Genomic DNA, 27,691 nt, shown 5'->3' on the forward strand with positions numbered 1-27,691 from the left:
TGGTCTGTTTTGCTAAGATAAGTTGTTTATTTCCAGATTTTTATTAAATGAATGCAGATGCCAGGATGTGAACTCATGGTCTACTGGATTAATAAATCTAACAATTACCACTGCACTGCCACATCCATTTAATCTGATAAAGGGCCTGTCCCACTTTCACGACCCAATTCACAATCTTTTTTACTCGTGGACATTTTTCATCATGCTAGAAAAATGCCCCGACCTACTTGATGCCATGAGTACCTACGACTAGCATCACGGCCTGCTACGACCTACCTATGACCTCCTACGACGTCGTGACGACCATGCTGCGAGTATGAGTCAAGGGCAATCTCGGCAGAGGTCGCAAATTAGGTCGTGAAAGTGGGACAGGCCCTTAAATTATAAAGTTATTTGGAATTGGAAGATCTAGATATCTGCCATTTCAAATATTTATGTGTAAAATGGGCCATATTGTTCAACACAAACTGGACATTGATTATTTTTCAATGGATAGTTCATTGACAACCAGTTGCCTTTACTACACTCAACAGTCTTCTGTAGGTCCCTTGCAGTCAGAAACAGGTGAATTGATCATGGGGAACAAGGACATGGCAGACCAATTGAATAACTACTTTGGTTCTGTCTTCACTAAGGAAGACATACATAATCTGCCGGAAATAGCAGGGGACCGGGGGTCAAATGAGATGGAGGAACTGAGTGAAATCCAGGTTAGACGGGAAGTGGTGTTAGGTAAATTGAATGAATTAAAGGCCGATAAATCCCCAGGGCCAGATAGGCTGCACCCCAGAGTACTTAAAGAAGTAGCCCCAGAAATAGTGGATGCATTAGTGATAATTTTTCAAAACTCTTTAGATTCTGGAGTAGTTCCTGAGGATTGGAGGGTGGCTAATGTAACCCCACTTTTTAAAAAGGGAGGGAGAGAGAAAACGGGGAATTACAGACCAGTTAGTCTAACGTCGGTAGTGGGGAAACTGCTAGAATCAGTTATTAAAGATGGGATAGCAGCACATTTGGAAAGTGGTGAAATCATTGGACAAAGTCAGCATGGATTTATGAAAGGTAAATCATGTCTGACAAATCTTATAGAATTTTTCGAGGATGTAACTAATAGAGTGGATAAGGGAGAACCAGTGATGTGTTATATCTGGACTTCCAGAAGGCTTTCGACAAGATCCCACATAAGAGATTACTACACAAACTTAAAGCACACGGTATTGGGGGTTCAGTATTGATGTGGATAGAGAATTGGCCGGCAGACAGGAAGCAAAGAGTAGGAGTAAACGGGTCCTTTTCACAATGGCAGGCAGTGACTAGTGGGGTACCGCAAGGCTCAGTGCTGGGACCCCATATTTACGATATATATTAATGATTTGGACGAGGGAATTGAATGCAACATCTCCAAGTTTGCGGATGACATGAAGCTGGGGGGCAGTGTTAGCTGTGAGGAGGATGCAAGGAGGCTGCAAGGTGACTTGGATAGGCTGGGTGAGTGGGCAAATGCATGGCATATGCAGTATAATGTGGATAAATGTGAGGTTATCCACTTTGGTGGCAAAAACAGGAAAGTAGACTATTATCTGAATGGTCGCTGATTAGGAAAGGGGGAGATGCAACGAGACCTGGGTGTCATGGTACACCAGTCATTAAAAGTAGGCATGCAGGTGCAGCAGGCTGTGAAGAAGGCGAATGGTATGTTAGCATTCATAGCAAAAGGATTTGAGTATAGGAAGCCGGGAGGTTCTACTGCAGTTGTACAGGGTCTTGGTGAGACCACACCTGGAGTATTCCGTACAGTTTTGGTCTCCTAATCTGAGGAAAGACATTCTTGCCATAGAGGGAGTACAGAGAAGGTTCACCAGACTGATTCCTGGGATGTCAGGACTTTCATATGAAGAAAGACTGGATAGACTCGGTTTGTACTTGCTAGAATTTAGAAGATTGAGGGGGGATCTTATAGAAACTTACAAAATTCTTAAGGGGTTGGACAGGCTAGATGCAGGAAGATTGTTCCCGATGTTGGGGAAGTCCAGAACAAGGGGTCACAGTTTAAGGATAAGGGGGAAATCTTTTAGGACCGAGATGAGGAAAACATTTTTCACACAGAGAGTGGTGAATCTCTGGAATTATCTGCCACAGAAGGTAGTTGAGGCCCGTTCATTGGCTATATTTAAGAGGGAGTTAGATGTGGCCCTTGTGGTTAAAGGGATCAGGGGGTATGGAGAGAAGGCAGGTACAGGATACCGAGTTGGATGATCAGCCATGATCATATTGAATGGCGGTGCAGACTCGAAGGGCCGAATGGCCTACTCCTGCACCTATTTTCTATGTTTCTATGTACTATGGTGATTTGAAGGGTTTCCTGATGGATGGCCGAAGACACGAGCCACCAAAGATGAGAATGATTGAAATCTCCGTAGAGTAACAAACATTGTGCAGTCCAAAATCCAATCATTGATCTGAAGCTCGTCTGCGGCACTGTTGTCTGTGACCTTGTAGTCTGTGGCATCGGTGCTGTCGTCCGAGATCTGAAACATAAAAGTATAAAAAATTAACAAAGCTGCAAAAATGATACTGCAAGCAGCTTGATATCTCATATAGTTTAGTGATTTTTCAGAATGAAGGTGTTACTGATGTTTATTGCCCATCACTAATTGCTCTCGAGAATGTGATATTGAGCCACCTTCTTGAACAATTCTGGTGAAGATGCTCCCTCTATGGGGAGGGAGCAATATGAAGGAACAGTGATATATTTCCAAGTCAGTATGACGTGTGATGAAGGGTGACCTGAAGGCTGTGGTTGTTCTCTTGTGCTTACCCATGTGTTATTGATCCAAGCAGCCTCGAAGACTAATTTCAGTGCACTTTGTAGATTGCATACTTGCAGCCATGGCACACGAGTGGTGGAGGGAATTAATGTTCAGGGTGGTGGATGGGGTGCCAATCAATTGGACCGCCTTGTCATCAATGATGTAGAACATCTTGAGGATTATTGGCACACGCACCTATCCAGGCAGGTGGAGAGTGTTCCATCACTTGTGGCATGCAGATGATGAGTGGCTTTAGGGTGTCAGTAGATAGGTCATTTGCCACATGAACCCTGCCTCTGCTAAGCATTTATATGTCTGGTCCAGTTGAGTGTCTGGATAATGGTGACCCCTCAGGATATTGATAATGGGGAACTCATCAATAGTAATGACTTAGATTGTCATGGCCAGGTGGTTAGGTTTTCTTTTGTAGAGATGGTCATTGCCCGACTCTTCTATGGTGCAAATGTTACTTCTATTTTTCAGTCCATGCCTAAATATTTTCTAGGTATTACTGCATGCAGAAATAGACCGATTAATTTTATAATGTTCAATTTAATTCACCACCCAGCAATCAGTGAACATCTCTACTTCTGACCTTATGATGGAAGGAAGTATGTTGATGAACCAGCTAAAACAATATTTTATCATTTATGGTTCTTTGCTCCAAAGCTACATCCTTCAAATGAGACTTCTTGATCCAACTGTTCTCAGGCTATTGCACAAATAGGTTGTGTTATCTCTCTATAATTAATGCATATCATAATCTATGTTTATTTCCCTAGCCACTGAAATTGGACCTTGGCTTGAGAATTTTCAAAATAATACAATCATTTAAAGCAATACATAATCCAAGGTTTCTTCTCAAGACATTCTGATTAGCTTGGAAAATCTGTTGCTCTATGATACAAAAAAATAATTTAGTATGCTTGGGATGGAGTCAGGTACAACTTAAAAATCCACAATCCATCCTTCACACCTTGCAAATTACCATCCTATCTCCAAATGTCTTGTTTGTAGAATAACGTATTACCTTGATTGACTTTAGGAGATCCAAGGAAATTTTTGAAAGATTATCCGCAAATGTCCGAATGTCACTGTGTTTTGATGCTCTCACTTTACCCAGTTGGTTAAACTGATTGTGGTAATATAACAAGCCTTCCTTTATTTTCTTCAGGCAGGTCTGAAAGAGTAAAAGGGGAATGTTACTACAAGTAGAACCAATGTTTTAGGCATTTGCCTGCGTCCATGCTAACATCCAGTCCCATAACCCAAAAACAAAGCAATTTCCACAAGGACCTCTGAATATCAATGGCAGTGGGAACACAAGTTAACTTTCTTTTTCGCATCCAAATAACTGGCGATGAGCTGTGTACTTGCATCTCTGATAGAGAACTTTTGAAACATAGTGGCCACTTTAAGTGAGTGGTTAAGCACTTGAATGGACCGAGTCAGAGAGTTTTTTCATTTGTAAGGATTCACACCATGGAACCATATGCAGAGTGGCAATGGGGACATTTCTGTAAACACAAATTGTGTGCTAAATTCATCCTCCACATGACTCTTCCAGAAGCCAGACAAAGAAACAGTGGAAGTCAGCAATATCAGGGAATGTCTGTCAAAGCCTGCAAGTTTCATGTTGTGCTATATGGTGAGAAATGTATACATTGATCGAAAGGAAGAAAAGCATTTCAGAGCAATGGAGATGGGGAGGGAAGGTGGGATTGAAATCTCACTATATTAAATCATTCAAACAACAAAGATCCTAGCACTGATCCTGTGGAACACCACTGATCACAAACCTTCAGTCAGAAAAATGCCTTTCTACCGTTGTCTTTTATTCCAATCTTTTTGTCCTGTTAACCAAGGACCACCATTAAACAACTCCACAATTTTTGTGGGCCAATCGGGAAGAGGAGGGGAATGGAAATAAAGGATTACCCCAAATTTTTTTTTTTTATATCATGGGGACAAACTACATTAAACCAGAAAATTAATAGATGAGATTAGTCTTCAAGCAAGCCAAAATATCCAGTACTAACCAGAGCACAATGGTTTAAATCAAATCATATGAATAGGAATGTTGGTAGCATTTATTCCCCTATTGGTTTGTCAAGGTGATTCATCAGAGAACAACCAGAGCATCCTACGTAATATGGGACAAGAGTCCCATCAAAGCCTTAACCAGCTAAGGTTTCTTCTCTTCAGGACATCAGTAAGCCAGATGGGCTATTCTAACAATTCACCAGCTTCATAGTTACAGACACTAACTTTTCTCTAAAAATAACCACTCCTACAGCTGCAGTGGGATTTGATCGCACTTTCAGTCATTACTCCAGCAACATGACATATCTACTGCCAATCCTGCCAGTCGCAGCTTACCTCCGGCACAGTCCTGAGTGTGTTGGGGTCACAGTTGTCACTGATTTCTATGCGTGGGATATTGTCACTGCCATTCAGCTGAAGATTTTCCGAACAGCCCTCCTGCCGAGAAAATAAAATCAAAGTTCTGATTATTGTGTTTGTGACTCAAACATGCTACTAGTTATGTGTGAGAAAGAACTGTAGATGCTGGATAAAATCGAAGGTAGACACAAAATGCTGGAGTAACACAATGGGTGAGGCAGCATTTATGGAGAGAAGGAATGGGTGATGTTTTTCGAGTTGAGACCCTTCTTCAGACTGATGTTGGAAGCAGGGTGGGAAGAAGTTCAAGATTCAAGATTCAATTTAGTTGTCATTTGGACCCCTTGAGGTCCAAACGAAATGCCGTTTCTGTAAGTGTAGTCAAGATAGCTATGAGAGTCCGTGTATTTGTAGTAGATGTCAGTCAGTAGTCTGTTACCTGTGATGGAGACGGTGAGATCTGGAAACGGTAGGGAGATGTCTGAAATGGTCCAGGTAAATTTGAGTGCAGGATGGAAATTAGTGGTGAAATTAGTGGCTAATAGTTAGTTGTTTATGATCATAGTATTGGCATCTGACACAGTGCTGATTGCCACTTAACACAGTCACAGCTGCAAGTCTGAACCTCCTAACATCCAAAGACCACGAATAAATACTCTTGTGTTGTTTTGTTGAATTTACCACCTCCCTGTCATCCACCTAACCCCAATCTCTGTCCCGTTAGAACTCTGTACAACAACAACATGTGTTTTTCGAGCATGTGTAAGCAACACAGATGTCAAATAAATGAACCAAATCAGGAGTTCTTTTGGTAAGTTACCAAAGGCTCGGTCAGAGAATCAAAACAAAACTCCAGAATGCACCGTGTCAACTCACCAAGACTCAGACAGCACCTTCCAAACCCATGACCTCAACCAGCTAGAAGGACCAGGACAGCAAAAACATGAACATCACCGCCTGGAGGTTGCCCTCCCATCCACGCACCGACCTGACTTGGAAATATATTGTGGTTCCTTCACTGTTACTGGATCAACATCCTGGATCAACATTTGCACCTCAAGGACTGCAGTAGATCAAGAAGGCACCATCACCTTCTCCAGTCCGATTAGGGACAGGTCATTAAATGATGGCTCAGCCTGCGAAGTCCTCATTCCTTGCACGAATAAAACACTCAGCAAGTCAAACAATATCTATGGGGATTAAAAGGGAGGCAGGATGCAGATGTAGAGAGGTTTGCGTCGCTCATATGGAAGCAATAGCTCGCAATCTTGCAAATCTTTTGGTGCGGTGGGGTGAATGCACCATTCTTTCAAATCAAAACCCTGGGGTTAGGTGACAATATTATTCCTGGTGTGCCCGCATGATTCAGCAAACTTGGTAATGATTACTTCATCTTCTTGCGTATGGCTTGCACAGCCTAAAGGTGTCAGACAACTTGTTCAATTTGATCTTATTTGATTATGCACGCCGGGTTGATTGCATTAGTCGAAACAGGGCGGACCACGTGAAGGTTGCAATCTCCCACCCTGGAAAAGATTACCACAACACAATATCGCGCAACCACTGCATTGTGCTATGCCTCCCGTGAAGAGGAAGATAAGGAGTCTAAAATGTTGCGTTCATGCGAATTTGATTCCTCATTAAAAGAGCAGAGTTGGCGTTAGAGGGAGTGAGCGGGCATTATGTATCACTGTCAAAATTAAAAGGCAGCTTTAATTCGGTCAATCATTTAATTCGGAGTGCACCTTCCTGCTGTTCTCAACACACCCCTGAGTGCCAACAGAGCGAGATGAATTGATTTAAGGTCACTTGGGCCAGTTAATCAAAAATGTCCAGTTGAGTTCTGATGAGAGTGTAGTGAATGCGTGCAGCGATGACCCGAATCATCTGCCCTGATCAGTTCAAGCTGCGAGAGACTCTCAGCACATTTATATGCGGAACTCATCAGCTGCAGATTTGAGAATTAACAAAATGAAACAGGTTATCACAATATACGTTCTGAATAATCCAATCAGTCTGAAGAAGGGTCTCGACCTGAAACGTCGCCTGTCCATTTCCTCCAAGGTACTGCCCGACCTGCTGAGTTCCTCCAGCACGGTGTTTTATCCTGATATACGATGATTTTTATAATCCGTTGATCAGTACTTTTGTAGCATCTTTTAGTATCACAGGCTATACTTACTGGAGAATATTTCCTCCGATGTAATTTATTTTGGAGAGCACAGTTATCACCTCTAAGGGATTGTTAATTCTTCTCCCCCCCCCCCCCCCCCCCCCCCCCCCCATTTTCTTCGAACTGGATTCACAGCCCCGATCTCCTATTTTAACCACTACAGACGTGCTAAATGATTTAGCCTGCATCACTCTAAATTCCTTTAAAATTAAATGAATGAAAGGTTATAATAAGTGACATAGTCGTACAGCACGGATCAGCTCTCCCATGCGGACCAAGGTGCTCAATCTACACTAGTCCCACCTGGTCGCGTTTGGTCCATATTCCTCTAAACCTTTCCTATCCATATACCTGTCCAAATGCCCTTTAAATGTTATTAATATCTCCACTGAAATTCATTTATTACGAATAGTTTGTGCATATTTAGTTCATGTTCCAAATAAGTAAACGTTTTAAAATAATGGAAATTCGCTTTATAACACAACTGAAAATATATCGATTTCGTCAAATGCAAACGTTTGATTTGCAGTTACCCAACTTAAAAATATTTTAACATCACTAAAACTTATGTTCATTGCAGTTAGGCGTGATCAGAATTATTTATTGATTAAGCCAGAAACAAATAAGGTAAATGGTATTCATTTTTCAGCCACTCACCGGTTTGTGTGTATAATTAGAAACCTTTGAAGTGAGATTCCTGGAAAGAATTCGACAGGATATCCAACTGGGCTGCTGAGCGGTTTCTGACGCTACGATCCCAGCTACACTGAGAAGCCAGACCAGAGCCACTATTCCGAAGCATCTCTGCATCATTCCTTCGGAAAAGTCACAGCCTAGCACTAAACCACAGCGAATTGTCGAGCACAATCCAATACAAGGCACTACAGTTCCCGCCTTATAAGCGACCTTCATGGTACAACGGAATTTCCCAGTTTACGTATCAGAAAGTGGGGGTTCTTTACAAATAACCTACCTACACTAATTTGTCTGAAGAAGGTTTTTTTTTAATCCACCTTACACGAATTTACCTGTCTCACTCATGTCCACCTCTTCTGCAACAACAAAAAATACAACTCACACTTTCCACTGGGGGAGTAATTTGTTTCGAAAATGTGAGCTGGCTATGTTTCATTATGTGGGTTTGCGTCAATCGCTGGGTTACGAATTCCTGTGGTCACTTGCTTCAGAAATGTCATTGTACGATATTTTCATGAGGACATTTATTTCCTCATGAAATAGAGTCGTTATTCAACTAAAGGGTAGAGAGTCACTGCTGAAATGGCAGAAAACCCGACAAAGTGTTAAGCGTTGGAGTTTTAGCGGGATATAATTTCGCTCTCAAAAACTAAGAAGTAATGCGTGGAATAATGTTCCAACATATAGTATTCAGGTGAATATTAACACCATCGTTCCCTTCAAACTCTATGCGTATTTCATGTTTTTAATTATTTTTCTCTGGAGAAATTAGGCAATGGATGCTGGAAAGTGTAGAAATTAACTGCAGGCTGGTTTATACCAAAGACAGACACAAGAAGCTGGAGTAACTCAGTGGGTCAGGTTAACATCTCTGAAGAAAATGAATGGGGTGACGTTTCGGATCGAGACCCTTCAGACTGAGAGTCAGGGGAGAGGGAAACTGGAAGTCAGACTGAGATTTCAGTAGCTGTTTGTTAGCTATGGGTGTCATGTCAATTTTTAAAATATATTCCGTTAAAACATATTAGCAGCTGAATTTGGTATGGGGGATGAGTGGTGGGCTTTTGAAACACGGAGAGCAGAAAGCTTCAAAAAGAGCTCTGGTGACATAATAATGATGTTAATCAAATTCAAGGGCAGTTGTGGGTAGATAATAAATACTGACCTTGCCAGCAATGGCCACAACTCATCGACGAATAAAAAGGAACTGAAAGGAATGGGTAGCGTGATGGCGATTTTGTCAGATAAAAACGGTGCCAAAAAAGCGATATGGAACCCCTATCAACGGATAAGGTCCAGTGGCCATTTGCTTGCCTTTACAAATATACTTTGAAATCTCCCCCTACTATCCAGAAACACTATTGTAAGATGGACAGATCACGTGTAAACATTTCCAATTCCAGACATTAGCAGTTTTAGCAGTGCCACCACTTTTAACATACGAGTCAAGGGGTCGTTTTTTTGCTCTTTTGGCCATTCGTTTTTTAGAGTGTTTTATTGTACTAGGTCACATAACTGAACAATTAAATTCTTACTTGCAGCAGCACAACGGATATGTACCAAATTACCTTGACTTCATCCTAACCCCCCCTGGTCGAATCCCTCCCTACCTACGTCCAAGACACCTCACACCCTCTTCATATCTTCAATGACTTCCGTTTTCCAGGCCCCCACTCCCTCATCTTTACTATGGATGTCCAGTCACACTACACCTCCATCCCCCACCAGGAGGGTCTTAAAGCCCCCCGTTTCTTCCTCGACCGCAGAACCAGCCAATTTCCGTCCACTAATACTCTCCTCCGCCTAGCAGAGCTGGTCCTTGCTCTCAACAACTTCTACTTCGACTCCTCCCATTTCTTCCAGATCCAAGGCATAGCTATGGGCACTCGCATGGGCCCTAGCTACACCTGCCTCTTTGTAGGGTGCGTCGAACAATCCCTGTTCCAGGCATGCACTGGCCCAATGCCCGAACCCTACCTCTGCTACATTGACGACTGCATTGGTGCTACCTCCTGCACCCATGCAGCACTCATTGACTTCATCAACATTACCATTATTTTCCATGCTGCACTCAAATTCACGTGGACCATCTCCGACATCTCCCTACCGTTTCTAGATCTCACCGTCTCCATCACAGGAAACAGACTATTGAACAAAATCTACTACAAATATACTGACTCCCATAGCTATCTGGACCACATTTCTTCCCACCCTGCTACTTGTAAAGACTCTATCCCCTACCTCCAATTCCTCAGTCTACGCCCCATCTGCACCCAGGACGAGGTTTTTCATACCAGGGCATTGGAGATGTCCTCATTCTTTATGGAACGGGGGTTCCTTATTCTTTCATTATAAATGAGGCTCTCACTAGGGTCTCCTCGATATCACGCAGCTCCGCTCTCACTCCCCCCTCTCGTAACAAGGACAGAGTCCCCTTGTCCTCACCTTCCACCCCATCACCCATCGTATACAACATATAATCTTCCAACATTTTTGCCACCTCCAAAGGGATCCCACTACTGGCCATATCTTCCCATCTCCACCCCTTTCTGCTTTCCACAGAGACCGTTCCCTCCATAACTCCCTGGTCAACTCGTCCCTTCCCACCCCCTCCCCAGGTACCTTTCCCTGCAACCGCGGGAGATGCAACACCTGTCCCTTTACCTCCCCCCTCGACTCCATCCAAGGACCCAAACAGTCTTTCCAGGGGAGGCAGAGGTTCACTTGCATCTCCTCCAACCTCATCTACTGCATCCGCTATTCCAGGTGTTAACTTCTCTACATCAGCGAGACCAAGTGCAGGCTCGGCAATCGTTTCGCTGAACACCTCCGCTCAGTTCTTCTTAACCAAGCTGATCTCCCGGTGGCCCAGTACTTCAACTCTCCCTCCCATTCCCAATCTGACCTTTCTGTCCTGGGCATCCTCCATTGTCAGAGTGAGGCCCAGCACAAATTGGAGGAACAACGCCTCATATTTCGCTTGGGTAGTTTACACCACAGCGCTATGAACATTGACTTCTCTAACTTCAGGTAGCCCTTGCTCTCACTGTTCATTCCCCCCCCCCCCCCCCCTTCCCAGTTCTCCCACTAGTCCCACTGTCTCCGCCTACATTCTTTCATTGTCCTACCCCCTCTGCTGACATCAGGCTGAAGAAGGGTCTCGACCCGAAACTTTGCCAATTCCTTCTCCATAGATGCTGCCTCACCCGCTGAGTTTCTCCAGCAATTTGTGTCCACCTATGTAAACATAGTACTATCGCAAGGAGAACAATCAGCTACCTGTTATATCTCCCTCTCCCCCCATCATTAAACTGTTGATATCTGAGTACAGTTAACATCTCCTGCATTTGTGGTTGAGATGCAAACAGGACAGGTTACAGCTTCCCTGGTAGCTGCCATGGCTCTGAGTACCACTCACATATGGTTATACTGCAAAATCACAGATTTCTTTATGAGGGAATATGTATATAATATTCTCTGTGTAAAACCTGTGTGTGTGTGTGTGTACATACAGACAATTTGGCAACTCTGCTACAGGACTTGGCCAGCTGAGTCTGTGTGAGTACCATCAAACTATTCTTGGTGGTGGACATTGAAGTTCCCATCCAGAGTACATTCTATGTCCTTGCTTCGGCACTTCATGAAGCGTTTTTCAACATGGGGGGACACAGATTCATCAATTGAATGATGGTAGTCAGGAGGATATTTCCTTGGCCATGTTTTTCCAAATACTATAAGACTTCATGAGGTCTGGCATTAATATGGAGGACTCACTGGGCAACTCCATCCTGCATATATATACTCCACTATATCATCTCTCCAGTTAAGATATCCTACAAGTGTGTTAAAACAAAAGGCATCAGTACTCTTGTTAAATGAAACATACGTGCATGGAGACAGTTAGTTCCTAATGGATAGTGGTCAGAAGCATAAATCCTGCTGAACCTAATTCTCTCTAGCTTTGTGATACTGAGGCCAATTTTAGACCTACAACTGCTGCACTGGTGAGATTAGCTAAGTGAGGTCAGACTGGAACTCAAACCTGGGAAATGCCTGCTCTGCATGACAGTGGATTCAGCCATTGAAATGGGGTTTGGGGTAGGGGTAGTGATAGTGGGGAGGGGGTTGTAAGAAACTTTCTTGTGATAAGGTGGAAATTCCTCCTGATTTTGCTCCTTAAATCACAGAGGTTTTTAGGTTTAAAGAGCACATGTTGGTTTTTAATTCCCACATATTTCAAGTGGCTGTACTTAACTGAAGGCTCCCAGTCAATTTTAGGGGAAGTGGTCACTAAGCATGATTGAGCTGGAATTAAATTTCAACAAACTGTAAAATAATACAATCTGGTGAGTGAGCTCATTGCTCTTTGGACTGACATCCCATCAGGGAATCTAAAATTCTATTCTCTGACGTAAAAGCTTAATGGACTATTTTTCAAGTAACATAACCAACTTCATCTTGAATGAGATTACATTCAATATAGTTCAACTCTACAGCTTTGGAACTTTCTCTGTTAGACAAGCCATATCAATATCTACAGGAATTGTATCACACTGTTTATGCAATGCTGAAAGTTGGCAAATCTTGTTAACCATAGTTTAGTTATCTTAATCTGGGATACATTATGTTTGGAAGAGGCTAATATTTTATACCAGAAGGAGGCTTTACACATCCTAGGCTGCAGATCTGTTCAACAGATATTGTCCACTCTTATTAATATCTTATTGATTTGTAAAAAAAAAATGTTGTATAACTCATCACACTCAAGTTTCACCCTGAGGCAATTTTGATGTCTGACTAAATTGGCATAATTAGCAGCCCAAATAATAGAATTTATAGAGACCAAAATAACTTTCAAAAAGCAACTGCATATTTACTTGAAAATGAAAGATCAGAACTCTGGGGGAGGGGAGGAGCGGGGGGGGGGAGAAAGCAGCAGAGTGGCAAGTGAAGCCAAATACCCTACACTTGTACTGTAAGACTCTCTGATTAAAAATCACAGAAATGATCATTGAAGGAATAAGCTCATAAAGGTTACTTTGCCCAGCAATGCAGGAAAGCTAATCTATTTCTAGTCTTAAATGAGGCAACTGCTAAAGTTTGCTGAGGCAAAATCCCAGTGACGCTTAGTCAATTTGCTAAAAACTCTCAGTCTCAGTAACTTCTCTAAAAGGTTTATGTGTCAACAGGTCCTGTACTGAACATTACCACAAAACAAAATTAATGAATTCAAATCATTCAGGATGCCTCAACATTTCTCTTGAAAGTTGGACCTGAAGGAGAGGCATTCTTAATTCTGTATTGATAGAACTAGCTCAGTTACCAGAACAACTCAGCTTCCAGCTGCTTTGTGATCTCTCCCAGTGTGACAGCCCAGGACAAATTGTACAAACCTCTACAGTTGTTGCATGGAGTCCAAATTGCTACCCATGAGCCTAGGTTTTGCATTAAAATCCTGAAGTAATCGCTCAAGTAATAAATCATTTTCTCCTCAAGGATCAATAGAAAAGCTGGAACTGTTTGGATGCATCTGTGAATGGATCAACATACATCTTTCATTTTGCTTTACACAGGAAGTATTTTGCTGGAAAAAGATGACTGACAGGTAGAATAGTAAGATTAAACGAGAACTTACCAGTTTGAAGTTTGATCTGTATTTTATGAGGAGTTACGATGAGGGATTACGTGAAGAACCCGTTCAGCACGCATGCGCGGCATACTTCAAAGCAGCGGTGTGGAATCACAGATAGACACAGTTATTGAAGTAAACATAGTAAAGATAAGGAGACATCAGTTTATGAATTTGACCCATATTATTGAGGGTGGGAGCGGAGGGCACGTAATCCCTCATCGTAACTCCTCATAAAATACAGATCAAACTTCAAACTGGTAAATTCTCGTTTAATCTTACTATTTTACTTCGGAGTCACGTGAGTGATTCCGTGAAGATTTCAAAGCTCTGTGATTTCAAACCGTGTAACAGTTATTACTACATCACTGCCGAAGTCTTTGAGGGAGGAAGTGTGTTATCGTAATCAACCAATGAATCTGTTTGTAGAAAAACACAATGGTATTTTTTAACAATAACAACAAAGAAATTAAATTGCTCCCCTGGGCTTAAATTAAATATTTGCAGTCTGTAAAATCTTTCCTGCAAATAAAACAGGTTTTGCCAACGGCTTATTATAAAATTTCTGAACGGTCTTTCCCCCCACCATCCTGCTGTAGCCAGGATGTGGTTTATAGGCACGTCCATTCTGTTAGCCGTCGACGTGGATGCTGCCCTGGTGGAATGAAATTTGTACATGTTATTTTTTATCCCAGCAGCTTTTAGCACCTGCTTGAGCCATCTCGAAATGGCTCGTCACCCGACCATAAGGTTTTTTATGACTGACCCACAAGGCTTTTCATCTCCCTCGAATATTTTGGTTGTGTCTATGTAGGATAATAGGGTCATGGCACATAATCGTGTTTCTGGCGGGTAAGCCCGGAATTCCACGACTGGATTAGGTGTTCCTGGTCTGCTCTGTTTGATCATTCCCTGGATAAGGACAGAGATCTGGTCTGGAGCTGTGAGCATGGTGTCCAGTCGCAATAGGTGTAGTGACTGGACCCTCTGTGCAGCTACAAGTGCCATCAACGTGAGTGTTTTGAGCATAGATGGTTCCAGGTTGAGGGATCTGGCTGGTGGGCATCCCCTGAGGTTTGTCAGGACCACCCTGACATCCCATATATGGGTGTACCTTGGTCTAGGGGGTTAGAGTTGTAAATACCCTTCATTAGTTTGACCACCAGCTGTTGGGATCCCATGGCCTGTTGTCCTGGAGCTGGCTTTAAATAGACAGGCAGGGCAATTCTAGCTGTGTTGATGGCTTTGTAGCTGAGTCCTTCATCGTGGTGAAGGTTCGCCAGGAATTCCAGTACGTTGGTAACTGTAGCGGTTGAGTAGGTGGTCCCTGTATCCAAGCAGTACTTCTCCCATTTTTTGATGCTGGACAAGTGCTGTTTTTTAGTGGCTGTTCGGAGGGATGCTGACATGGTGTCGACAGTTTGTTATGATAATCCCAGTCCCAGAAGTGGTTTGTGCAGAATCTGCAACCCAGGAGTTTGATTTTTTCATGGCACGGGTGGCTTGTGCCCGACACTGGGTGTTAACAACTCTGGGTCACTGGGGAATACCATCGGAGTTTCAACAACCATGTCATGGAGTATTGGGAACCATGGCTGTGTAGGCCAGTCGGGTACTATCAAAATACCTGAAGCAGAGTTCATTTGTACTGTGCGTGGTCCCCGACTAATGAGGCAGAAGGGAGGAAATGCATAGAAGAAGAATTTCCCCAATCCAGCGCGAATGCATCTACCGCTGCTGCCTCAGGGTCTGGTTCCCAAGCGACATACATAGGTACCTGGTGATTCAGCCTCGATGCAAATAAATCAATATCTGGCGTGCCATATTGCTTGATAACTTTTGTGAAAAAATATTTGGGGGTTTTAACATCCATTCGATGTTGTCATTAAATTTACGTGACCTGGTGTCTGCCACTGTATTTAGCTTACCTGGTAGGTAAATTACTGATAGCCAAATATGTCTTTGGACACACCATTGCCAAATTGTGTTGACCAACGTCGCATGATATCGATTTTATGCCGCCCATATGGTTAATGTAGGCCACCACTGTAGTATTATCTATTTATAACCGTACATGCAAGTGATGTATATTTATGCATATGCTTTTAAACCATAAAAGTCACCCAACATCTCTAGATAATTAATGCCCAGTGTAAGTGGTAACGATGATTCTGGGTTAGTCCATCTACTACTTGTGCTGGATATAGAGTTAGTTGCTCCCCAGCCTTGAGCACTGGCGTCTGTTTGGATAACTGACGTAGGGTTAGTGATGATAATAGGCTGAAATTATGTCAAACGTTTTTTGCCCACCACTGTAGTTCTGATATTACTTCAGTGGGTAACTTCATGAAACGATCATAATGACCTGTATGTCGTTTTTGGTACAAAGGTCCGAATTATGTAGCCGGAAATGATGCTACCATTTTCCCAATTACTCTGTTACTTGTCGAGTAGTTGGTAGTTTGTTGACCATTAAATTGTTGCATGATTGTGCCAATTCAACTACATTGTCTCTTGGCAATGTTACAGTCACGTAGACTGAATTAATTGTGAAGCCCAAGTAGTCCATGATAGTGGATGGCTTCAGCTTAGATTTATCTGGATGTAAGACAACCCCAGGGTTTCGAATAACTGTTTGGTAGCTGAACAGCTAACATAATCAAATTCATGGTCTTGCCTACCATTTAGGATATCATCAAGATATGCCATGACAATATGTTTTTGTCTTCTGAATATTGCCAGAGCTGGTTTTAGTGTCTTGGTGACACTCTGGACTGATGTGAACCCATTAAACTGCTATAGCTGCCCCATCCAGGTAAATTTCAGGTATCTGCGATGATCCTTGTGAATGGTACTAAATAGTAAACATCTTTAAGATGAATGCTTGCCATGAAGTATCCTTTGGAATTTAGTTGTTTGGCAGTAACAACCGGTTCCATTTTGAAATGTATATACTTAACAAACATATTTAGTGAAGTTAAGTCAATGATGATGCGACATCCACCATCTTTTTTGGGTTTAGTGAATATATTTGATACGAATTGCAAGGGTTCAGGTTTTCCCATGATACCCTTTGTAATTATTCTCACCAGTTCAGCTTGTCCCTCTTGTTTCTTTAACGGAGAGGGGAAAAATACCCTCTGGGGTGAATGTTGATCTGGTGGCAATTTTTCTAGTATGAATTGTATTTGTATTCACTAATGCCATTGAGTATATACTGATCACTCGTGATAGACTCCCATGTGTTAGTATTACTCTATATACTGGTAGGAACCAGACCCACCTACCTCCATGGTTATGGGTATTCTTCTGTTTCCTGCCGGTCCAACGAGTGTTGCACGTCGTCTGACGTGGCAGTGACGTTGGGGGGTGGCACATTTTCCATGGGGTCCGCTCTGGGCCCTGGTCTAAAGAAGATTTTCGGTGATGGAATGCGGACCCCGAGCTTTCATCAGTCTGATATGATAGACGTTGACTGATGGACGCGATGGGGTGCTGCTGCGTAGGAATTACTGTTTTTGGTTACTCGTCCCGGCCCTGCCCTCGTGAGCCGAAAGTTTTGTAAAACCTCTTGCATGTCCTTCATATGCTTTGTGAGGTTTTTGCCACAGAGCAGTGGGTCTGGCTCAGTGGCTGGGGTATGCACAACCCCGCAATGTAGGATGTTATGGCAGATCTTATGACTTGTTTACGAAGGTTGTGGTCATCTCCGTATTTGTCCATGGAACGAGGAAAAAACGATGTGATGGCTGTCGTCAGGCTTTTAACAACCTCCTGCACGTGGGGTTTCCACGTAGCTGCATCCCTTGCATACTCCCGAGATCTTCAGCCATTGCCCCTGTTCTTGACCAGCCCAGTCCTGGTCACCAAAGCTATCCTCTGGAAAGGAGGAAGCAATGGACAGTGCACAAGGCACTGTGGAGGGAATGCCTGACCCCCCTCTGCGAGAGCGCCCCTCCTGGGGTGCACCTCGCTGGAGCTCCTGCTCCAAGAGCCCCTCCATGCGGCTCAGGAGGCTGTCTCTCCCCCGCCTGGGTGGAGAGACGTCCCCGTCCGATAAGTCGGAGCCACTGGCCAGACGCCTCTTCCTTGGCTTTATATCCAGCCCGCTGCTCAGGCGCTAGCGGGCTGGGCTCGGCGCGGTTACGGGGTATAGCGGACCGCCCGGTAAGCGGTCCTACCGCCTTGTTGCTGCCCCCGCGAGATGGAACACTCCTCCGTGGAGTCGAACGGGGGCAGGTCTGTTCAGGCGGCTGTCTTTCCCCCCGGCCGGACGCCTCCATGGCGTTACTTCCAGCCCGCTGCTTAGGCGCTAGCGGGGCTGGGCTCCGCACGGTGTCGGGATAGCGGAGGGCCGGGTAAGCGATCCTACCGCCTTGATGCTGCCCCCCCCCCCCCAGATGGAACGCTCCTCCGTGGAGTTGAGCGGGGGACAGGTCTGTTCTGTTGCTGCCCCCCCCCCAGATGGAACGCTCCTCCGTGGAGTCGAGCGGGAGACAGGTTTGTTGCAGAGCCTTTCTTCTCTGCCGGACAGCAGTGAAAGAAAAACCCGACGTCACCTTACCTGACGGTCCATTCTTTCACCTCCATAACGGGAGCGCCTGACTCCCGCTGTGCCGCTGTTGCTCTGCTGGACGTAATGCCGCGCATGCGTGCTGAACGGGTTCTTCACGGAATCACTCATGTGACTCCGAAGTAAAATCACAGTATTTGCAGCGAAGGAGGAACTCAAGCTTATCACAGTGTTGGAACATCAACTGTTTCCTCCTTTCAACCATTTCCTCCTATCGCTGTATATTATAAAATACATATCCAATCCTCTTTTATATTTTATTATAATCTCTGCTTCAAGTAGGCAACTGCTAAAGTTTCCTGAGTACATGGACCAATATTCCAAATCAAATTGAGTTTAAACCACCACCACAGCAATTTGATAATTCAAAATAAATCTTTAAAAATCTGGAACTAAAGGATTATAAAGTTATCACAATGCTGTCAGATTTTAATCAAAATCCCAATTTGCAGACTGATATCCTGTAAGGAAGGGAAGACTCCATCCTCACCCAATCTGGACCTACACATGACTTGATACCATCCTCCACACAGCTGGCCCTCAAATGCCCTGAAGTGGATTTAGCAAACTTGAGATGTGTCACCATTCAGTTATTATCCCTTAAAAAAAATCTATTTCTACTTCCCTTTTAAAAGTTATAAGGGATCCTGTTTTCTTCACTGTTGTACTCGGGCATTCCATCCCCTTAAAAAACAACTTACAACAGAAAAACTCCCCAAACCTGTCCCTTTGTTCTTTTGGGGATGATCTTTAACTTAGGCCCTTTAATATTGACTCACCAACCAGTGGGAATAGTATTTAATTTCCCAATGTACCTTATTAAAGCCCCTTATTACATATTTACCACTGCCTTACAACCCAATTCTGATTTGATAATTGTGCAACAATAATCAAAACACAGCCTGCAGTCACAGAAATGAAAAACTCATTGTGCTATTCTCCACATAGCACAGTGAGATACATTGTCAGCAAATCTGTTTTTGGGGTTGGTGAGGGATACATTTGGGAAGATTACCAGAAAGATCTGCCCCACTAATTTTTAAATGGTGCCACAGGATCTTACATGTCCACCCAAAAGAACAAGTTAACCATCCAATCTGAAAGGCAGCACTTTTGCTGTACTCACTGGATTTATGATTTTAAATTCAAAACCTTCAAAATCAGACAGGTAAGCAGCATCAAGTCTCAATCCCTAAATGGGCAGAATCTGATTTTTTTTAAAGGTGTTTATTTCAGTTTTTATCCATATGACTTTTCAGGATTGTACAACATCAGTAGGGTAAGGGCAGACAATTTATTCATAAATGGATACCAATAAAAGATTTATATAATGAATTGTCAGCGTAAATTGCCTAAATTTACAAATTGTTTTTTTTTTGTCGTGTTCATTACATTCATAATTAAAAAATGAAAAATAGAATAAGAATATCAGATCTTTTGTTACATTTACTGAAAGGCACACATTAATTTTGGTTTTTAAGGATGGAAGTTTTTTGTTAATCTGTGATTGTGGGGTGAAAACTTGAATCCTGTTAAAACAAACATGAGGGGTAGCCACAGAGGGAGGCAACGTGTGTGTAATTGTGAGGCCAAACTGCAGTCAATGGTCAGCTGCTTCACGAGACATAAAGGAAAAATTGGTTAGGGGAGAAAAGTACAACAGGAAAAATTAAAATGATATAAATCATTAAAGAAACATCACCTTGTGATACCCTTCTTCAGGGTAATTCCGCAAATTGTGCAGCCACACAGAAACCTAAATCATTTATGTGATTTCCAAAATGTTACAGGTAAATGTCGAGGGAAGTATCGTCAACAGTAACGCAGCATCAGGTGTAAAACGCAGCATCATGTGTTATACACATATTTCGTAGGCGTTGCTTCTCTTTTCAACAGATTTCTGTGAACTGGAGCTTGGCTTGTAAAGAGCCACAGGACATGAATGCTTGCTGGTTATGTCATCACATAGTTCAACTTAGTTCCCTTGCCAAAGGAAGAGAGATTTGATATTAAATAGCATTGTGTTGTGGTTCTCAAATGCTCTATGCACACTGGATTATGATGCAGTGCTGTAACCTTTCTCTGTTGCTCATATTGGGTTGGATTCAACCGATTAAACATTGATAAAGGTCAATTTCACCTCACAGTCATAGATCAACAGCACCAAAAAAAATCAATCCATATTAACTGGAATTCACTAATGTGTGCCCTCCAATAACCATAACAAAGGATCTTCCTGTTTATCGACATTCAATTTTTACCCAGTACTGAAAGTGCCATCTTTACAACTGAGGTGATTGTCCAGTAAATCTGCTTTTAGAGGGAGTATTATTTGAGGGAGGAAAATTGTGATATCATGGAATTGTTATGGTGCAAAAGGAGGCCATTCAGTGTATTCAATGCTATCATTGCTCCTCGTTAAGTGATCCCTTTGGTCCCATTCACCAGCTTTTTTCTCCATAGGCGAACACATTATTGTTTTTCGAGTTTTAAAATAGTTCTTAGAAAATGTGGGACAGGTCCACAAATTTTGATGGCATTAGACAAGTACTTGCAAAGGTTGATTGGGAGAGGCTGTTTGCAGGTAAAGGGACGTCTGGCATGCAAGAGACTTTTAAACGTGAGATAGGGAGAGTTCAAGGCCAGCCAGTTCATGTTAGAGTGAAGTGCAAGGCTGGCAGGATTATAGAACCCTGGTTAATGAAGGATATTGAGGCACTGGTCAGGAAAATAGAGACCCTTCTTCAGACTCGACCCGAAACGTCACCCATTTCTTCTCTCCCGAGATGCTGCCTGTCCCGCTGAGTTACTCCAGCTTTTTGTGTCCATCTTCGGTTTAAACCAGTATCTGCAGTTCCTTCTTACACATTGAGCTTGAGTCTGTTTCCTTCTGATACCAGATAGTTCAGCATTTAATGCAACCATCTCATACCTCGGGGGACCAAGGTTAGATCCTAGTTTGTGCAGAGATAATGTCTATCTAAGAAATAGAGTCCTAGCCTGCCCAGCCTCTCCTTATAGCTAAGATCCTCAAATCCTCGTCACTTTTGCACTCTTTCTAGCTTAATCCTTCCTATAGCCTTCTCCACTGTAAAAACAATGGATAAACAATCATTGATTACCTGCCACCTCCTGTGGCCCCACACATAGATGTCTGCTTTGGTTTCTGAGGGACTCTTTTCTCTCTCTAATTTCCTTAATGTCATATCTCTTACAAAATCTCTTTGGATTCTCCTTAATTTTATCTCTCGGCTATATGCTGCCCATTTTTGCCCCCCTGTTGTCCTTCTTAGGTATGCTCCTCAGCCCCTAAACTCTTCCAGATCAGAGGAGGGGAAGATGTCTCTGATGGTGAAATCTTGTTGAAGGTGGTGGACATTACGAGGGATATTTCGTTGAATGCAAAGTGGAAAGTGAACCCTTGCTCTGTCCAGCTGTGGAAAATCGATGAGATTAGGTTAAGGGTTCTACCAGTTATGGTAGATTGGAAGCCATGATTCAGGAAGAATGAATTTAAGAGGCACCTGTGTTGACAGTCTTGTCGGAGCAGATGTGATGGAGACTGAGGGACTGAGAGAATGAAATGGAGTCCTTGTAGGAAGCAGAAAATACAGTTGCGATAGCTGTGGGGATCTGTGGTATTGTATTGGATGTTTGTCACTAATCTATTCACTGAGATGGAGACAGAGATCCAAGGTAAGATTGAAGAATACCTCCTCATCTTCCATCTGGGAACCTTGTAGCATTCTGGACTCAATGTTGGGTTTATCACTAGAGATAACTTGTGCTCTCTGTATGAATTAGAAGTGGCCAGTCTAATGTAGGTCATCAATCTGTAATATTGACCCTTTTTTGTTTTCTCTCCCTTAGCACCTGCCAAACCTGTTGGACATTTCCTACAGCTTAGCGTTTCATAGCTTTTATGTTCTTGGTGCTCGCTAATTGCCTTCATTTTATAGCTTTTATGATTCTTTCGTCATGCTAACTTTCCCTCATTTCCATTAACATATCAGACCATCTACAGCTTAACTGTATGACAACCCAGGCCTCACCCTATCAGAGCTATTCCCTTTCTCCTATCCATTCCCTCCCACTCTGTTTGTAATTTAAAGCGAACCGCTTTTTCCAGTTCTGATGAATGGCCATCTCCATTATTAAGGACCCCTATCATCCATCACACCACATCTTCTCCATTCTGCCATCTGGGAAGAGGTACAGGAGCATCAGTTGCAAAACCAGCAGGATGCTACACAGCTTCTTTCCACAGGCAATAAGACTGGTTAACGGACTGTGTCCCCTCCCCATATATCATACACCAACACATCTAACCTCGCCCATACTTTGACAGCTAGGCACCTGTCAAAGCAAAGCCACTGTTCGGTCTGAATGTCTGTTTTAACTTCAATTTTTAGGCCTATTTTAGATATGGTAATTAAATTTTTTAAAGCTATATGTATTTATTCTGTTTTTATTAACTGCACTGATGGGAACTGATTGAGAAACAGATTTTTCGTTTCATCTGTGTATGTAAGTACTCAGTTAAAATGACATGAAAATAAATACTGAATACTGAACTGGTCTTCAAGTTGAAGTATGAATTGTTTCTCTTTCCATGGATGCAGCCTAACCTGTTGAGTGCTTACAGCATTTTCAAATTTTTTTTAGATGGCTTCTTTAATCTTTTTTGGAAGTTCATTTTCCCAATAAATAAGTTAAGGGCATGACCTCCAAGCTTCTGTCCTATCGTTGGATTCACTGTTTCCTGCTACTCTTTTGATCCTCTCCAGCTTTCATTGGCTTATCTTCATCTCAATCATCATCTGCCAAACCCGACTTTGTTTAGTTTAGTATTTTGTCACGTGAACCGAGGTACAGCAAAAAGCTTTTTTGTTGCGTGCTATCTAGTCGGCGGAAAGACTACATGTGATTACAGTCAAGCCGTCCATGGTTTACAGATACAGGATAAAGGGAATAATGTTCAGTGCAAGATAAAGTCCAGCAAAGTCTAATTAAAGATAGTCTGAGGGTCACCAATGAGGTAGATGGCAGATCAAAACCACTCTTAAGTGGGTGAAAGGATGGTTCAGTTACCCAGTAGCAGCTTGGAAGAAACTGCCCTGGAATCTGGAGGTGTACATTTTAATTTCTGTACCTCTTGCCTAATGGGAGAGGGAACAAGAGAGTGTCTGGGGTGAAACTGGTCCTTGATTATGCTGGTGGCCTTGCTGATGCAGCATGAAGTGTAGATGGAATCAATGGAAGGGATGTTTGTTTGTGTGATGGTGAGAGTTGTTGGGGACATGCCAAACCTTCTAAGCCTTCCAAGGAAGTAGAGGCATTGGTGTGCATTCTCAGCTGCTGCTTCGACATGGCCGGCTCAGGACAAGTTGCATGTGATATTTACTCCTTACATACAACTTGAAGCTTTCAACCATCTCTATTTCGGCACCATCAATGTATGTGTATGTTTACTGCTTTGCTTCCTAAATACAATCACAATCTCCTTTGCCATGCTGACATTGAGGGAAAGGTTGTAGTCTTGGCACCAGGTTATGAGGTTCTCAATCTCCTTCCTGTACTCCGTCTCGTCATTATTTAATATCCGACCCACTACGGTGATGTCTCCTGCAAATTTGTAAATTGAGTTGGATTTGTATTTGGCTGCACGGTCGTGGGTGTACAAGGAGTAAACAAGGGGGCTGAGAATGCATCCAGTGTTGAGGATTATCGTAGAGGATGATTTGTCCCCTATCTTCACTGATTGTGGTCTGTTGGGTCAGGGAGTCTGGGGATCCAGTTGCAGAGGTGAGTGCTGACTCCAAGTTTGGAGATGATCCACAACTTTGGAGTTTTGGTACAGTGTCAGTTGCCTTATTTGCCTAAATGCCTCTTGACTATTGACCCAAATATGAATTCCCCAGCTACCATTGAGCGGTGCAGATGCCCTCCTTCCCCATCTCTTTGTGTTTTTGATTTTCTGTTTTTGGACTGAATTCTGTTTTTAGTTTGTGTCTCTGTGATGTCTTTATTATTTATTTTACTCTGATTATATGTTTATATTCCTGTTAATCTATGTAAGGTGTCCTTGAGATGTCTGAAAGGCGCCCAACAAATAACATTTATTATTATTATTATTACAACTCAATTTAATTTTGGATGTGCGAGAGTCAATTCTCCGTGCGGCTTCCGTACACGTGCCAGTATAAGCCCCGCCTTCTTCCACCGTTTCCATTGGTTGAAACATATAAACACTAATGGTTTGCAAACAGATGATTGGATCATGTGGCTGTCAATCTGGACAGAGGCAGCTGCGGTTGCGAGTTCTGGGGAGTTGGTTCGGTTTTGAAGCTTCGGCCTGTGCCGCCTGGTTGTTTTATGTTTTATTTGTATTCAGTGTGATATGATAAATGTCAAAGAAGAAGCGCTGGTAGGTTTAATACTGAAACGCAATGAATGGGCTGCGAAAACAGAATTTAAAAAGAAGTAATGAGGAAGAAAACCCCAGAGATGTAGCTGGGCCTGGTTGACATTTTAACTCGGGTCTGAACGTCTATGTCGTTGGCCATCGCTGAAAGGAGAATATGGCCAGAGCTCTTTGAGATCTGGAAGTCAGAACAATGGGAAATGTCCGTTAGATGTTAACATATCAGTTACGTGTTTTTGTGCGGTACTGGACATACCGGCATCAGAGTTGATTCTACGTGATATGTCCGAAGTTTTGATTTTTAGAAATAAACATGGTTATTTCAGTCTGAAGAAGGGTTTCGACCCGAAATGTCACCCATTCCTTCTCTGCAGAGGTGCTGCCCGTCTCCCTGAGTTACTCCAGCACTTTGTGTCCATCTGTGGTTTTCTTGAAGTTTTTACTTGCTCGAAGGCCCATGAGAGTTAATGTCATTTTTTTCCCTCTGTGTTGATCTTTCCAACTGTAACTCTGTTTGTGTCACTCTTGCAAGTAGATTCTTGGTTTAAGTCCCTATTCCAGAGCACACACATCCAGGCTGATATTGTGGTACTGAGGCAGCCATACATTGTCGGAGGGGTCATTCTAGAATGAAGTGTTATACTCTTGTCTACATTCTCGGTGGATGTAAAGGGTCCCTTTGTGATATTCCGAAGAACAGGGGTATTATTCCCTTATGCCTTTGGACCAATGTTTACCCCAAAATGAACATATCTAGATTTCATCTGGCAATTATCACAAGGTTCTGGGAGCTTGCTGTGGTCTTCTGTGTTTTGTACATTGTATAAGTTATCTACATTTCTGAAATATATAATTGTTAAAGTACTTTGTAGTGTTCTGAAGTGCCATGAAAGGTGCTGTTAAAATTGCATTTCTTTCCTCTTTTTCCTTTTGAGCTAATTCTTAACAAGTGCACATTATTTGCCCACTTTTGTTGGTCGCTCCTCTTGATGTCCTTTGGTGTCATTATACAGTGAGACCGTTAAGTTAGAAATATAGAAAATAGGTGCAGGAGTAGGCCATTTGGCCCTTTGAGCCAGCCAAGGTTGATCATCCAAAATCAGTACTCCGTTCCGGCTTTTTCCCCATATCCGTTGATTCTCTTAGCCCATAGAGCTAAATCTAACTCTCTCTTGAAAACATCTAGTGAATTGGCCTCCACTGCCTTCTGTGGCAGAGAATTTCACAGATTCACAACTCACTGGGTGAAGAAGTTTTGCCTCATCTCAGTCCAAAATGGCTTACCCCTTATTCTTAAACTGTGACCCCTGGTTCTGGACTACCTCAACACCGGGAACATTTTTCCTGCATCTACCCTGTCCGGTCCCCTAAGAATTGTATATGTTTCTATAAGATCCCCTCTCACCCTTCTAAATTCCAGCGATGTTGTTTTGTTTTATTTTGGGTTTTTTCCTACCACCATATATTTTATGTAAGTGATATAACGATCTACGTGAAGAATACTGAAAAATGCATTGCTATATTATGCTTTGATATGTGATCACAGCATCTTGTAGTCAACTTCCACTTTCCTAACGCTACATTTAGAAATATCTGTTTTGTTCTACATTGGCATAACACTAAGCAATCATGATTTCTCTGGATTCAAAGATCCAGTAATTTAAAGGGTCAAGTAGATATTAGACTCGATTCCCGACCTACCTTTCCTGCCCTTAGAATTTATTCTATTTTTGATCAGAATACCATTTAATTTCCTGTTATTAAGTTTTTGTGACTTTTTTTAAGTGGAGATTATTTTACTATTAGAGTTTCATGCAGCATGTTTTCTTTTTGACCATTGCAATGCATACAGTTTTAACAATTGAAAATGTCGGTGACTTCATTTAAAGCAGACTATTGATGGGAGCATTCCGCTGTCAGTGAGTTCTTGGTATTTGTCTTGGTTGTGAGAGTGATATTTGTAATAGGTATTTTATGAAAGAACAGGCAGCCTTTCCCTTGATTCCATTTTGGCAACATTTATGTTTATATAAGATTTGAATTGATAGCAAATTTCAGCTGTTTATCTCCACCTGCTTCTTTGAAACAATTTAGACATGCTTTATGCTGGACCCTGCCTCAGTTTAATTCCTGAAGCTCTTTGTTTATCTGCTTGCTTCATTGGTATATCTTAGCTGAATTTACTAAATTTAACTGAATATTTTACTTTAAGCAATTCCTTATAACTTATTTATTCAGCAAGTAGCAAACCCATTAACAGGGTTATCAAGTTAGCATTGGTGAACTTACCTCGGACGGGGCAATAAATTTCAATTATTTGAATTGATATCACTGGGTTCAAAGTGGAAACTTGGTCAGGGTTTTCACTCCTGTTCACGATCCAGTAACTGGCTCCTGGAGATATGCAACTGTGTATATGGAATGAAGTCAATAGGCTGTGATGTTCCCTGGTGTTGAATTGTTCAGCAATGTTTACCTTAACAAATACATTGTGACTCAGCAAGGTATTAATATGTTTTGAAAGGGAAAAGCTTGGGCTTCTGTTTTCATATGTTTTGGGGGAAATCTTCCCAGGATGTGAATGTGTTTCTTCAAAATAGTTATGTAATTACTTTGATTAGAAATGGGTTGTAACTTGGAGTGATTTTTCTTTTCTAAATTCCTTTCCCAATACCGTTGATCTCTTATTTTGCAGCTTTGACGTGTTTAGAAATACATGGAAGATTGGACTTTGGAAGTCAGTGGTAAGTGTAAATCAAATACTTGTGTCAATGCTTCATTTATAATCCTACAGTACAAAAACAGCCCTTCAGCCCAGCATGCCCATGTCGACCAAGGTGCCCCATCTACACTTGTCCCACTTGCTCGTGTTTGGCCCATATCCCTTTAAACCTTTCCTATCCATGTACCTGTTCAAATGTATTTTAAATATTATTATAGTTTCTGCCTCAACTACCATACCAACTAATTGCTTCCATAGACA

The 27,691-nt window shown here is 42.4% G+C and overlaps 2 protein-coding genes across 2 annotated transcripts in view; one reads left to right on the plus strand and one right to left on the minus strand.

Moving 5' to 3' along the window:
- Nucleotides 1-1,150: 1,150 nt before the first annotated feature.
- LOC129714709 (interleukin-23 subunit alpha-like) lies at nucleotides 1,151-8,564 on the minus strand. Its single transcript, XM_055664476.1, has 4 exons — nucleotides 8,044-8,564; nucleotides 5,190-5,291; nucleotides 3,841-3,990; nucleotides 1,151-2,528 (listed from the first exon to the last, which is right to left on the minus strand). Exons 1-4 carry the CDS (start codon nucleotides 8,296-8,298, stop codon nucleotides 2,334-2,336), a joined length of 702 nt encoding a protein of 233 aa, XP_055520451.1. The 5' UTR covers nucleotides 8,299-8,564; the 3' UTR covers nucleotides 1,151-2,333.
- A 15,992-nt stretch (nucleotides 8,565-24,556) lies between these two features.
- Nucleotides 24,557-27,691, plus strand: part of pan2 (poly(A) specific ribonuclease subunit PAN2) — a 50,870-nt gene continuing 47,735 nt past the window's right edge. Inside the window, 2 exon segments of the mRNA XM_055664475.1 lie at nucleotides 24,557-24,711; nucleotides 27,404-27,452. The gene's annotated coding sequence lies outside the window, so the exon portion shown is untranslated.

The sequence above is a fragment of the Leucoraja erinacea genome, chromosome 40 (genome assembly GCF_028641065.1).
Source record: "Leucoraja erinacea ecotype New England chromosome 40, Leri_hhj_1, whole genome shotgun sequence".
Classification (NCBI taxonomy): Eukaryota; Metazoa; Chordata; class Chondrichthyes; order Rajiformes; family Rajidae; genus Leucoraja; species Leucoraja erinaceus.